Genomic DNA, 15877 nt, shown 5'->3' with positions numbered 1-15877 from the left:
CCTACCACACATACATTTATACATGAACTAATTTTACTACCTATACCTACCACACATGTACCTATAACATGTCTAACAAGTTTAATAACTAACAAAAATGGGCTATCGTTATTACAGATATAGATGCCCAATAGCCAGGTGTATAAATTGAGTACCTACTCTCGTAATCCAAGATTAGATATTGTATGTTTAAATACTACCTACATATTACATAATCCTAAACATCAGTCTTGAGAGATAATAAAATTTCTAAAAATACTTTTATAATAATCTCAAATCTGTATTGCCCTAAATATACAGTCAAAAACAAATCAAAGGTTGAAAATGAGGGCCTACCACAAACACCGAAAATCGAAATCTCGTTATCTGCCTGCAAATAGACGAACGAACTCAGTGGTTTGTGGTTCTACCTTGGTCGCAGTGTAAAATATTATAAAAGGTTACATACCATCGCCCACACTGTTAACTGAACTAAACCCTATTACAAGAGGCATAAGGTCCAGCGATGGACATCTAAGAGTATTGCTGTTTGTATCTAATCAACAATAAAATAAGTACATATTCAGTCTGACTGCATATTGAAGTTCTTGTAATACATACTTAAATCTAAAAATAAAATAATGTAATTTATATCCCAGGCATATGATTATTAATCACGTATATGCGAGTAACAGATATCCTATTTAAAATTATTTAATTATTTGAGAGATGTATAATATGTCTATTAATATTAGGTATCTCTCTCACCCTAGCGCTTAATATTCTCTTTACATCCTCAGCTAACTGCTTCGGAGCATTTATTCGATTAAATGAGTACTTAATCGAATAAATGCTTTAGTTGAGTAAATATAACGCATTTCCCAGATTTACAAATTGTGCTAGTAGGTATGCCATTCTGCCAGACGTTTTGCTTTACTCTGGCACTAAATATTATTATCGTTTATCAACTCTCGACGGCGAGCATGAAGGTTTCGCACGCAATAGAATCTCGCGCACGAAATAGACTGCCTAGTGCCTACCCTCTCTAATTAATACGTTTAGAAATAGATAGGTGGTCTATCTCCCGCCTCGGTAGATACGTCGTCGTCGTCATCGCGCCTACGGGTAGCCGGCAGACGCACGGCACCATCGCCCTGCTCAAATCACACTCGTGCGTCAGCTCTTGACAGCCAGCCTGGTGTCGGCTCGGCAGTCGGGCGGCACGTGTCCGGGCCGGCAGCGGCACGTGACGGACACGTCACGCACCAGCCACGAGTTCTGCGGACACGGACCTTGAGTGTGCAGCATATGGCACGCGCCACCGTATATCGCGGCGCCTCTCCGCGTCCCACAGGCGTCCACCTGCAATGAAAATAAATAATTACTAGCACTAGCCTGTGTTTTGTGTATTTAATGACAGGGGCCAGCGCCGCCAGCGTTTATTCAGTAGTGTACTTTTTACGACTTATGTGATACTGATACACCGTAGGTCTGATGCAGGAGATCACAGACCAACAGTCGGTTTTCTGTGCAGGAGATAAAACTAAGGGCCACCCCACATCTAGCGTCTTTCGAGCGTCGGCGTCTACAACTCTATGGCCGCTGCTCGACGCAACGTCGACGCAACTGCGCACAGCGACATACTTAACTACTGAACAGACGCTGACGCTCGAAAGACGCTAGCTGTGGGGTGGCCCTAATATGCTACAGTGCCCTCGTTGGGTCATTGTATGTTTATGATTATGAGCGTATTATAATATAAGTTTGTACCGGCTTGGCACTGATAAAGCCTGCTCACATTGACGTATATTTCAGGACGGGCCTTACGGACACTAATAATGGTACTAGATCAGCGGTGTCGCTCACGAATTCGAGCCAATCGTGCAGTGTAACGCAACTAGTTGCGACCAATCGCGCGCGTGATGCGAACTCGTCCATATATGTCAATGCCTGCACAACGTTCTTGCTCTGACGCGGGCGCTGACAGGACGCTGTCCGCTGACGTTCGAAAGACGTTAGGGCCCCCCCACATCTAGCGTCTTTCGAGCGTCGGCGTCTGTCGGCGTCAGGTCAGCGCTATGGAAAATGACGTCGTTGCGCAGTTGCGTCAACGCTGCGTCGACGTTGCGTCGAGCAGCGGCCATACAATTGTAGACGCCGACGCTCGAAAGACGCCAGATGTGGGGGGGGCGTTAGAGACGTCGCGTGGACGCTGGCGCTCGATAAACACTACTGCGGTCGCACCGACGTTGCGTTGACGCAAAAGTTGCGTCGCCGTTGCGCGAGCGCTGACAAGACGACGACGCTCGAAAGACGCTAGTGTGGGGTGGCCCTAAAGTGTACCTCCCGCCTGGCGCAGTTGCCGCCGCCACACGCGCACACGCCGTTGTGGCTGAGGCCGTCGAGCGCGGGGCGCGCGTCGAAGTCGAACGCCACCACCTCGCCCGCCGGGCACGGCTCGGGCGCGCCGGGCCGGTAGCAGCGGCGCCGCTCCGGCACGTACAGGCGCCCGCGCGCGCACGGAACCTGGAACGGATTAGAGATGCCTTTAAACGTGTTTTCTCAAAAATGGACGGCAAGGTCGACTTTGCCGTCTAAAAAATAGGTCGCGAAGCGCGTAGTTTATGGTCACTCAAAAATTAAAAAGTTAAAAACATTGCAGTCTCGCTTTTGGGACTGCAATGTTGCATACAAATTCCATTATTTGTCGAGTTCCAAACTTTTTAAAATTTAATATGGCCATATTAAATGAAGGCACAGGCCCATTAAACAGCCAAACAGATGATTAGTACCGCGACTATTTAGTTGTCTCAAATAGGTTGGCGTATTTTCGGCAGAAAAATACACTTCTATTTTTTTATTAAAAAAATAAAAAGGCGGCAAGGGCTTTTTTCTGTGAAAATATATACGTAAGAACGTTGGTTTTGTAAAATATTTCTATGATATTTATATTTCTTGCACCATTTTTGAGAAAAGCACTATATATGACTCGGCTGGAAGGCTACTTGCTGGCTTCGGATTCAATTAAACGGACTCCCAAGGTCGTCCGTTTAAAACGAATCCTCAGCCTGCAAGTAGCTACTTCCGAGCCTCGACAATAATGTACTATTATTACTGCGGGAGATAAACCGCTCAGACAGGCGTGGCTCACTCGCTTTGCAACAGGTAGCTACAACTCTACAAGTACATCCGCACCACACCAATTTTGGTGGCTAGTCATAAGCCGCGCGTGGCGCTGTCGCCACCTAGCGGTCATATCTGTCCTAATCGTAACAGACGGGTTTTGTTAGAGAGTGAATCTTCTGTACCTAGTACTATTATTTATTCTGTGGTAATATGTGATCCTCCAAATCTAAAACGATTGCATGATTGTCATTGTGACACGGACAAGCGGCTCATGTTTTAACTTAGGTCCACTTGCACCATCCCACTAACCCGGGGTTAAGCGGTTTAACCGTCAATCCAGAGTCAAATTGTACTGGTAACCATCCCTAATAGCATTTTCTTGTAGGGATTTTGTTGGGCCTTTGTTTACGTATTAGTTGGGCAACCGTTATATTTGGCCGTACGATTTGCTGGAGGGCCCTCGACAAAGGCCCTCCCGAAGATTCTCAACAGAGGGCCATTAGAGTAATTTTTTCGTTGGGCCTATTTAAATAAATCATACAATTATTCAACGGTGGTGGTTTTGGTTGGGCCTATACACATTTGTTTGATGGTTGGTTAATTGTTACATTTGGCCGTACGATTTGCTGGAGGGCCCTCGACAAAGGCCCTCCCGAAGATTCCCAACAGAGGGCCATTAGAGTAATTTTTTCGTTGGGCCTATTTAAATAAATCATACAATGATTCAACGGTGGCCGTTTTGGTTGGGCCGTGGTTGGGCCTATACTCATTTGTTTGATGGTTGGTTAATTGTTACATTTGGCCGTATGGCTTGCTGTAGGGACAACTGCAAAAAAATAAAAAAGGGCAATTTTTTCGTTGTGCTTCTGTTTGCAAATTCAACAATTACCCATCGGCAAGTCAGGTAGGTCGGTAGGTAGTCGTGCACCAGGTTGAAGGCCCAACACAGCTTGTCCCACAAAGGGCCAACATTGTAACTTTAAAGTTGGGCCTTGCGTAGGATTCTTACAATACTACCGTAGGTAAATAGTTGTGTAATTTATAGTGTGCCTACAGTCTAATTATGTAATGGGCTTTTGTTTACGAGTCCTACAGTTACCCTACGTTAAGTAAGTGGTTGTGTAATACGACGTTGGGCCTTTGCTGATAAATATTACAATTACACTACGGTAGGCATTGGTTGTATGTATCCACATGAAGGCCCTAGGCAGCGGTGTTGTTAATCTTCTCTGTACGTTCCAATTTTAGTATATGTACTGCTGAAGCAAGTACACTTACTCGCTTGCTTCTTTCATGCCTCCCGAAGGCATGAGATGCCTTCCCATCCCTTTTGGGGATTTTTGGCGGTCTCTAATCGCCACCCGTATCTACGGGTGGGTCTGTTTTGTGCCTTTATTCTAAGGGCGGTGGCTTGTGCGCCATGGCTAGCCGTGATGGCCTGTCATGGCTTTAGATTCTTCTTTTTAGCCTATCAGCGGCTTTGTGGCTGTGGGGCCTCGTAGCTGCTGTGGGCTGACTCCCTCTGCTTCTTGCGCCGGTGTCCCAGGGGGGGAGCTGGCGCTGTCGGCGGCTGTCCGGAGGGCGTGCGTGGAGCGGCGCAGTGCCCGCTGAGTGGCATCTTTTTCTTCTCCTTCTGGCACCCGTGCCCTGGGGGCGCTGGCGCTGTCGGCGGTTGTCCGGAGGGCGTGCGTGGAGCGGCGCGATGCCCAGTAGATGGCGGAGACGCGAGCGTGCGGCGCGCTCGGACGTCTTGTTCGGGCGCAGCTGTGGGGCTGCGACGGTTGCGTGGGTGGGGCCGGCGTCCGCGAGAGCAGGTGCTGGCGCGGGAACCGGGGGTGCTGGTACAGAGGTTCCCAGCTTAGGGGCCTCTGTGTGTCCGGCGTCGTTGTTGTGGTGGGAGCCCTTAGAAGGGCCTTTGTGGGGCTGCGAGGCGGCTCCGTGGGTGGAGCCAAGTACACTTACTATACACTCTAATTTGTATATATACTAACCGCACTTCGAAACTTCGTAAGCGAGATTTATGTTTTTTGAGATTTAAATTGAGAAAATGTTAGTAAAATAATTTTTTTTAAATATATGTATAAATTTTATAGTTATAGCTATTAGATTTATAAGTTACTTTAAAAAAATATTATGATTATATCCGGAATAATCGAGAAAATAACTATAACTTCGATGTTTGGAGACAGTAACGCCATCTAGTGACGCCACAAGCAAACTCAACTGGTATTGTTGGGCATCAGTACCACAGCCAATGTTGGTAAATGCGATATTTGTGCTCACTGGGCCAACGAATGTCATCGTTGTTTAGCCACCGGTACCAAAATACACAAAGGCCCATTGTTAGGCGTCAGTGCCACAGCCAATGTTGGTAAATACGATATTTGTCATCATTGGGCCATCGGATGATATCTTTGACTAGCCAACGTTACCAAAATACACAAAGGCCCATTGTTGGGCATCCGTGCCACAGCCAATGTTGGTAAATGCGGTATTCGTCACCATTGGGCCAACGAATGTTATCGTTGTTTAGCGAACGGTAGCAAAATACACAAAGGCCCATTTTTGGGCCTCAATGCTACAGCCAATGTTGGTAAATGCGATATTTGTCGTCATTGGGCCATCGTATGATATCGTTGATTAGCCAACGTTACCAAAATAAACAAAGGCCCATTGTTGGGCATCAGTGCCACAGCCAATGTTGGTAAATGCGATATTTGTCATCATTGGGCCATCGGATGATATCGTTGATTAGCCAACGTTACCAAAATACACAAAGGCCCATTGTTGGGCATCAATGCTACAGCCAATGTTGGTAAATGCGATATTTGTCATCATTGGGCCATCGGATGATATCGTTGATTAGCCAACGTTACCAAAATACACAAAGGCCCATTGTTGGGCATCAATGCCACAGCCAATGTTGGTAAATGCGATATTTGTCGTCATTGGGCCATCGGATGATATCGTTGATTAGTCAACGTTACCAAAATACACAAAGGCCCATTGTTGGGCATGAATGCTACAGCCAATGTTGGTAAATGCGATATTTGTCGTCATTGGGCCATCGGATGATATCGTCGATTAGCCAACGTTACCAAAATAAACAAAGGCCCATTGTAGGGCATCAGTGCCACAGCCAATGGTGGTAAATGTGATATTTGTCATCATTGGGCCATCGGATGATATCGTTGACTAGCCAACGTTACCAAAATACACAAAGGCCCATTGTTGGGCATCCGTGCCACAGCCAATGTTGGTAAATGCGGTATTCGTCACCATTGGGCCAACGAATGTTATCGTTGTTTAGCGAACGGTAGCAAAATACACAAAGGCCCATTTTTGGGCCTCAATGCTACAGCCAATGTTGGTAAATGCGATATTTGTCGTCATTGGGCCAACGAATATTGTCGTTGTTTAGCCAACGGTACCAAAATACACAAAGGCCCATTGTTGGGCATCTGTGCCACAGCGAATGTTGGTAAATGCGATGGTGGGCCAATACAAAATTAACGTTGGCTACGGAACGAACCTCATCCCAACGTTTTCCCTACCGTTGGCACCGTGGGCCCCAACGAAAATGCTACTAGGGTGGTAACTCTAGGTTTAACAGGTTAATCCCGGGTTAGTTGAATGGTGCAAGTGGGCCTTAAAGGATATAACCAAAGCCATTAACAGGCGTTCGCCTCTGTCGAAAATAGGCGACCATCATACACATTGAATGGACTGACGTTTATCTGACATGGCTTTTTTTACGTTTTTTACGTACCTATACATTTGTCGTGCCCCCGCAAAAATCGGCAGACTGTTTTGTACAGAAAATTACAGACTAGGCGTCTCAGTTTAGTTAGGTATATCCTAAAAGTGTTTTAATGTTCTTCAGTCATAATTGTCATAAACCTAACAGCACATAAGTATGTACAGTCAACTGTAAAACGATGGATGCACAAATCATCTCAAAAATATGTCCCATTCACTTATGTCAGCGAATTAAGAACTATATATTTTAGACATATTTTTAAATAAGTTGGCTGCACCCATATTTTTACAGTTGACTGTACAAATATTGAATTTAAAGGAACAATGTTAGAAATGAGAGAAAAACTCACTTTAGTACACCGTCCGCCCCTCGAAATCATCTCATCGTTAGCGCAAGGCCCTCTAGTGTAGAGCCTGTAGCACGCCCCGTCAGAAGCCCGCGCATGGAAGGCCTTACACTGGCACTCAGCCTTGGACCCTTGGGGAGAGACCTCGGAGATGGAGAAGATGTGACCTTTGGGGCATGGGCCGATGGTGTCTGAAAACACATACATTGGGAAACTATAGCAATAAATGAATACTTAGTAGCTAAAGGATGACACCCTGACATGACTGATTCACTGATGACACAGACGGGCCGGAGCATCGGGCGCTTCATGTTCTATGGAAAGCAACACGTGATCACCGATCAGCCGTCATAGAAAATAACATGTCGGTCGTATCGGCCCCGGCTCGGCCCGGTCTAGCGTGAGTAATCCTTAAGATGCAATTGACAATCTTATTATAAATAAACTGAAATAAATGTCATATACTAAGAAAAAGTGACCAAGGCCTCCAGTGCCCCAGGCTGGAATCGAACCAGCGTCCTCTGCTATCGCGGCAGGTGCCTGAACCACTCGGCCACCGGGTCACAGAAAGACCCACAGACAGACAGACAGAGAGAGGGTATTATAAATATGTAAATGAAATTCTATTTTTTATTTTATTCTGTAACTTCGTGATGCATTGTTGCATAGTACCATAGAGTAATCACCAGTTTTCTTACCAAAACGCTCGTTATTTCGTAGTCGACATCTAACGTCAAGTAGTGGAACTATCAGTACTGCTAACTTGACGCCAGATGGCACAGGTGTCAACAATTTACAACTAGTATTATAAGGACTTGAAAATATAGTTTCGAGTAATCCGGTTATAATATTAGCTGAAAATTGTTGAGCATTATGGTAACATTCCATTTCTAACTGCAGCAGCACTACCGGTACTGAACGCGTCGCTGTCATTGTCAATTTCCATAGTAAAATGAACAGTAGTGCAGCTGTCGTTGGAAATGGACTGTCACCTTTAGAGTTTTTGATCGCCGCGACATCTATTGTCGACTAGCAGTTTACTGATATATTCCGCTACTTGACGCGAGATGTCGACTACGAAATAACGCGCGTTTTGGTAAGAAAACTGATGTATGGAGTTACCACTCTTTCTTTATTAATATTACTCTATGATAGTACAGTCATCAGCAATAGTATCTTACACAACTAGGGCCGCAAAAATATATGACGCGCTCTTATTGCGCTCCAAATAAGAACGTGTCACATATTTTTGCGGCCCTAGTTGTGTAAGATACTATCGCTGATGACTGTACTTATGCAATGCATACGCTGAGTTATATACACCAATTTATGTACCTACCTAACTATATATTTCATTGAAAGCTATTACAATAATAAATAGCAAAACCCTGTTGAATGCTGAAAAATGTCAATCACCAAGTAACCGTGAGGGACCCATCTCCTTAGTCCTTCCTTACCTAGCTCATAGCACATGCCGGTCCCTTTGTGATAGTGCGGCAAGTGATCGTCGCAGCCGCACCGGCCGCCAGGCAGGAAGAGCTGCCCGCGCTCGCAGGGTCCCCGCGAGTAGTGCGCGTAGCAGCCCCCGTCTCCGGCCCAGTAGTGGGGTCCGTCGGAGGCACACTGAAACACATGTTAAAGTTTGTATGTAAATTTTACTAACAATACGTCTAGACACTACAGTGTAGATAGGTCCCTGTATAGGTACTAAACTTATTGAAGTTGTAAAGGACGCACACACCCTATAGTATTATAAGTAAGTATTTTTTTTTTTTTATTATGAATGGGCTTACTCATGGCCACAGACTAGCCGAGGCGTAGACGTGGCCTACGATGGAGTGAGCTCGCCCAGAAGGTGCCTGTTCACTCTTGATTTGAAGGTTGCCGGGTTATAAGAACACGGAAATATAGACGCCGGCAAGGAATTCCATTCCTTGGCAGTGCGCATAAGGAAAGTAGAAGCAAAGCGCTTCGTGCGAATTGGTGGAATATCTACCAAGTAAGGATGGAAACCGGCCGTGCGTCTAAAAGTCCGATGGTAGAATGGGGACGGTGGAATAAGCTCGTGTAGCTCTTGGGCACACTCCCCGAAGTGCAACCTGTAGAATACCGACAGGCTGGCGACTTTCCGCCGATGGGCCAAAGACTGAAGCTTAGCCGTTAGCTTCTTGTCGCCAATCATCCTCCTGGCTCTGCGCTCCACTGAGTCCAAAGCGGCGAGTTGGTATTTAGCTGAGCCATCCCACAGGTGGCTGCAATACTCCATACACGACCGGACTTGAGCTTTGTAAAGTGTTAGAAGCTGTCCAGGTGTGAAGTATCGCTTCACCTTATTTAGGACGCCCAGCTTTCTGGCCGCAGTTTGTGCTTTAGACTCAATGAAGCTGCCGAAGCTGAGGACTGAACTCAGCTCCATGCCGAGGAGTTCCAGGCTGTCGGCAATAGGTACAGATGAGAAGTATTAGCCATGAGCTCAATCAACAACGAACCTAGTTAAAAGTTTGGTCCGCTCAAAGGTGGACTACGTTAGGCATTGGTTATGCTTCAGCGCAGCATGTTTAAGGCTGGGGTTAGGTTGGTTTAAGACTGCTTTCAGTTTCCCGCTGACAGTCGCCGCCGAGCGGTCGGCGCGGATGTTCAGCACGGATCGTCGGTGGGAATCGTTTTCAGTTCGAGCGCTGACCGGTACTCGTGCGCCTTGTGATCGTTTTAGTATCGAGGTGCGAACGACTCACTCGAAGTCCGGATAGCTCTGTAAGCTGGGTCCTAGCTCAGTCGGTCCCCGCAGCCTGCGTCACTATCGGAAAAACCTGCACGGGATTTAACCAGTGAGGGTAACAGAAGCCAAACTTACCGTGCAGTTGGCGACACCGTCGCTGCCTACGTCGAGTATGGAGCCCGGATAACACGGGCCCTGGCTCAGCCGGTAATAGCAGCGCCCGTCAGCCGGCCAGTGCAGCAAGGTCTCGTCAGCACATTGTTGCGGACGCACGCACATGCCCTGCCGTTCGCTGGAATGTTCAATTAATCTCTTTTAAATGTTCAAGGTTGGAAAAGGACAGAAAAACTAACCGCGTGATTCTTTGTTTAGTTGGTTTTTAAGAATACCTAAACTACCAGTCTTCTTAAACCCTGACACCATATCGCGACCGCGACCGCGACCTCACATGGTCACATTTGATCAATATTAAACAGCAGTACCTAGTACCTACCAGTGCCATCGGGTCTATTACCGCTGTACGACTTGTCAGAAGTTTGTTTTTTTTTCTAGGCTTAACTTTAGTTTTAATATTGTAATATTACAATTTAATATACTTGTTGATGTTGATAATATAACGTTAGTACCTACCATCGTCACAGTAAACCGACAACCGTGATCCTTATTGCAAAGATAAAAGGCTTGTTGAGTGATAAAAGTTGAGTGTTGCCTTTAGTACAGTCAGCAGCAGAAGTTGCTAAGCGGGTGAGGTGTTCAAAATGATCTTGACGCGAATAGGAGCGTGTCAAGGTAATTTTTAACACCTCACCCCCGCTTAGCAACTTCTGCTGCTGATTGTACATACTTGCTTTTTGAAATTTACCAATAGTTATTATAGTTACCTAGAGTAGATGCAAACCAAACTAACGACCGGGGTCAAACATTGCGTATCTATATAGGCTATAATGTCGATGGATTTTGCTCAGCGTGGAATATAAATGACGATATTACAGATAAATATTGTGTAACTCAGTTATGGACAGAGATGTGAAAAATACTTTATAAAAAGTATTTAAATACAAATTACAAATACTTCCTTGATTATACTATTTCAAATGCAAAATACAAAATAGTTTTTGAATTTGTATTTAAATACAAAATACGAAATAGGTATTTTGAAAATACTTTTTTAAAATACAAATACTTTGCGATAAAAGGTACTCTGAATAGTGAATACCTAGTCTAAATTAAAAAGTATTACTCGGAATTTCCGAGTTGAAAAGACTCTCTGTATTTTTTGAAATCAATCCTCTATCTAAAGTGCAAATTTCTAGTTGTTTGCTCATATTAACCGGTAGGATGTAGGTATGGATGGTGGTTTTTGACGGGAAACTTTTAAAGCATTAATTTGTAATGTTTTACAGATAGTATAATACCTCTCGTTAGTGTGATGAAAACGTCTCGTTTGTGTTTCACCAGGGCAGAAAAGTTTGTTCTCCTCTCGTGCCTTGAAACCCTCGCAACACTCAAGATTCCACTTTTTTAACCACTCGCTACTTTTGTGGTCATGTGCGACGTTACTAAACAGATTCAACAGTTCCATGTTAAAAGAATGAAGAGTTGCCAGGATTGTAACATCAGAAGAGATTGTAACTCCTACTTACATTACCTAGGTACCTACTATAAAGTATTTTGTATTTTGAAAATAGAAAATAGGACTCAAAAACTATTTCAAATAAAATACAAAATAGTTTTCTTCAAAAGGTATTTAAATACAAAATACAAAATAGGTATTTTGCATTTTGTATTTGCATTTTAAATACAAGTATTTCAAATAAGTCACATCTCTGGTTATGGAGAATTGAGGAAAAACATGCAGGTTACCGCTAAGACTGGAATGGACAAATAGGCTTTTATTTTAGTCAAGACAATTACACTAAGGCTATTTTAAGAACAATTTTGACGTAAACAAAACTCTTAGCTGTTCAGTGCCTCATAGGGGCTAATCATAAATTACGTCATTTTACGTTATTTCAAATTAGGGGGGGCGGGGGTCTGGATATCGGATGATGGTAGCATGAAGTAGGAGGAAATGGCGCCATTTAAAGCATGATTTTAGGGGGGGGAGAGGGGGGGGGGGTCAAAATCGTCAAAAAAATAGATGACGTAATTTATGGACAGCCCCATAGTTAAAAGTTGTTCTAGAAAAAACGTAATTCTAGAGCGAATAACATCACAAAACTTATGAACATGAATTTCACATAATGCATTGTGGCATCGCCAATAAAACTAGCTTTAAATAATTTTATTTCATTTAAATATATCTCAATATATTTCCATATGAAACAACTTAAGAGCAAATGCCAAGTCTCTGGTAGATAGTACACAAATCACCAATTTCCACTAGATGGTATATAAATAACTCGTGGAAACCATTCATATGAACATACTCATAATGTGAATTAAAACAATTAAGTTACTAGCAACTGTTTTTTGGTAAAAGTATGTAATTAATTATTTTTCACCACACCAGCTCGGAAAGGCTTACTTTGAATAGAATAGAATAGAATAAAATAGAATGTTTTTATTCGTGACAAAAATTATAGATAAAACAACAGGTAACACTACCATGGTCACGAAATGGTCCCGACTCAGCAGGTGCTAGCCTAAAGGCTAGCGCTGGTCTTCCGTCGGGGCCATGGACTATTACGACTAAATTATAAGAGAACACATTATGACTACAATATTATGTAATAAGACTAAAATTACAGTTAATATGACAGTTAAAATGAGTGGCGGTTGTAGAAGAGACGAAAAGCAGTAATACTAGGAATGCGTCAAGGGTGCTTAAATGTAGCTAGTCTCAAGTTTGAGGCACTCTTCGTTTGATTGGTGTTCGAGCATAAACTTTTTTAAAGTTGATTTAAAACTGTGAATGCTTTGCAGGTTCCTAATAGGAGGAGGGATGTTGTTCCAACACTTAGTGGCTGCGTAACGAAAACTGCCGCGGAAGGCTGCTGATGTGTGTCTATGAGTTAGAAGTTGAGTCGCAGATCGCCGACCCCCGCGTGACACGGAAATGGACAGCTTCTCGTACAAATAAGTAGGAGCCTGAAGGTTTATTACACCAAAGAGCAAAGAAGCAAGGTGCAGCTTACGGCGGTGGTGCATTTCTAGAATGTTGTGCTGATTAAGGAAAGGTGATACGTGGCCTCGCAATGGAATGCAGAAACAGAAGCGAGCACAGGCGTTTTGGACACGTTGTATAAGTCTTTTGGATTTACAAAGAAGTCTTGGTCCAAATACCGCATCCAAATAATTTAATTTTGATAAAATAAGTGACTCAACTAACCTAACACGCAGTATTTCATTGATGAAAGGTCTAATTTTGTACAACACTTTTAGTTTGTAAAAACACCTCCTTACTACATCAGAAGTATGCTTCTCAAAGCGAAGGCCACTATCCATCAAAAGACCCAGGTTCCGAGCCTCATAGACTTGCTCGATCGGCTCGTCTAATAATGTGACTTTCAAAGTAGGAGTTAAACCAGCCAACTGGTGTTTGCTTCCAAAGATTAGATATTTCGTTTTGTTCGGGTTAAGTAGCAGGCAGTTATCTGAAGCCCATGATGCAATATTACTGAGATCAGAGTTGAGTTTAGCTATAGCATCATCAATATAAGGTGGTTTGCATGAGATGTACACTTGAACATCATCCGCATAGATGTGGTACTTACAGTGTGTGATACGTGAGCCGATGTCAGCAGAGTATAAAATAAATAGGATCGGGCCAAGGATAGAGCCTTGGGGGACTCCCCTGGTTAATTCAATAGGATCTGAGGTGGATGTAGAACCATCACATTGTCGTGTATAAAAAAAGTTTTGTTGTGTATGAGAAATAATAAGGTTTTCAAGATGTCTAAATGATTAATGGAAGTGATGCCTCGGATAAGATCCGCAGTAAAACATTTCACCTTTGGAGTGCAAGGGTCCTCTTATTACTCTAACCTGGTTAATGGGAACTTGATAGGATATTGAAAAGATAAAACCAAATATATGACATGCAATTTAATACAATTCGCTAACTACTACAATGCACTCCGCTTTAGGGCGGGCGCTGCTCAGAATACAATCGGTTTCTCTAAACTGTCGGCGGTTATGGGATGACACTATAGTAAACCTTAATCTACGATCGCGAGATGAACGAGACGCGGAGTCTTGGCCAAAACCTGGGATAAAAGTCTAGTGCACTCACGGGTACCGAACGTAGCTATCATCCACAGGCCCGCTGGTATTTAACGCAGCAGGCGGATCGCTGACGGTGGGCGGCGGGCGTTCCTCAAGCTCCGGCCTTGGCAAGCCCGGGCGAGAACAACCCGCGGCGCTCAGGAGTTCCACAAGAAGGACCCGCGCGATGATACCTCGGGATCGTCGGACCGCGGCAAGGCTGTCCGACACACGGCTCGCGAGTCAAGGCCGTGCCCTACGGCTTGATGGTGGCGCCAACGTGTCGCGCTTCGGAGTCGGCAGGCCACGCAAGTGAAGGGGAGGCCTGTGTGAAGCACCTCGGGATCGCCAGGCGGCACGCAGTCCACAGGCCTTGGAAACTGCGCCCTGCGGTGAAAACCAGCGTCCCCACGACGCTCAGCACATCAGGGAGCGCGCAACGGCGCTCGGAGCAACACGACCGTCGGCCATGCTTGCGCTCGCCGGCGGCACGGAAAGCACTCGGTGGGCTACGCCCTTTTCGCGCACAACACACACACACACGGCGCACTTTACATATATCCCAATCTTCCACCGGCCAGGGCAGGCGGCGGAAGGGGGCGAGGCGGTTTATTTCGATATTCAATTAGGAACTGTATAAATGCTAGCGTGCCCCAGTACCAACTCTCCATCCATTGTCGATTCTAGCAAAATCCCCAGCCCTCCGTTTCGATCCATATCGACGCATCAAACGTCAAACCAACTTAAACCTTTTCCAAATCATATGACTCTCGAAAAAATATCAATGCTCATTAATACTTGTAATATTTTAAGTGGTTAATAATAATTACTAATAATTATATTTTTATCGTACGTTTTCTACCTTGTTTCATTCAGAATACCTTCTTTCCGATGCGGTAACTAAACGCATAGTCTACTCTCTGACAGTTCTCCTGTCAAAATTTCAACCTTTTCACACCTTCATATTCACTATTTATGTTTCATAAAAATTCCGAAAATGATTCTAAAATACTAATTAAATTAGGAAGTGACCTATTTGAGCAGTTGGGGTAGACCAGGGGGATCATTTTGATATGCATGAAGCCAGGTTTGGTTCGATAACCTCCGCGCAATTTGGGTGACAAGTTCCGTTCAAGTGGCATACTCTTTAGACTTGTTTCTTCGAAACCAGCTAACCAGGAGGCAGGATATGCCAACCAACCTACAGCTGAGAAGGTACATTATAGTTTTACCTAAGTGTCATACTCTGGTGTATGTTATTTTGTTGGAAATGCGACAGTCATGTTGTACCGGTTATCTTGTATGGAAAAGCATGTATTTATCCTAGGCAAATATGTAGCATCGCTACAATATCCCCTCTCTCGGCAAAGAGGTTAAGCACCGGTTAACCGAGGCAGCCGGGGTAACCGGAGAAAAAAAAATCTTTTCCCAAAAAATCATCTGGTCCAGTAGGACGTTAACTATATATGCGGACATATACATGCGCTCCATATTTATTATCGTTTGACACTAAACCTATATTTATTTATTTATTTAGTATGCTACTTAATATTTATCTTTAATTTACCTATATTATGTTCTAGAACTATAACGTAGACGTATACTTCTTAACACTATGCTGTGGTCAGATCATGACTATCACGTGTTTCACATTAGAAATCACAGCGTGTGGCCACCACACTGTGGTTTCTGCTACTCAACTAAAAAATATAACCTAGATTTCCTTTGAAATAGTCTTAAG

The 15877-nt window shown here is 44.1% G+C and overlaps 1 protein-coding gene across 1 annotated transcript in view; it reads right to left on the bottom strand.

Annotated features, from left to right (window-relative positions):
* Nucleotides 1-1128: 1128 nt before the first annotated feature.
* Nucleotides 1129-15877, bottom strand: part of LOC134666607 (uncharacterized) — a 40040-nt gene continuing 25291 nt past the window's right edge. The window contains exons 3-7 of the mRNA XM_063523821.1: nt 10066-10222; nt 8669-8834; nt 7215-7402; nt 2323-2505; nt 1129-1341 (exon numbers count right to left, since the gene is read on the bottom strand). Coding sequence (XP_063379891.1) covers nt 1156-1341; nt 2323-2505; nt 7215-7402; nt 8669-8834; nt 10066-10222 — 880 coding nt within the window. The 3' untranslated portion in view covers nt 1129-1155. The remainder of the gene's footprint in view (nt 1342-2322; nt 2506-7214; nt 7403-8668; nt 8835-10065; nt 10223-15877) is intronic.

The sequence above is a fragment of the Cydia fagiglandana genome, chromosome 8 (genome assembly GCF_963556715.1).
Source record: "Cydia fagiglandana chromosome 8, ilCydFagi1.1, whole genome shotgun sequence".
NCBI lineage: Eukaryota > Metazoa > Arthropoda > Insecta > Lepidoptera > Tortricidae > Cydia > Cydia fagiglandana.
This window is presented reverse-complemented; position numbering and strand designations above follow the sequence as displayed.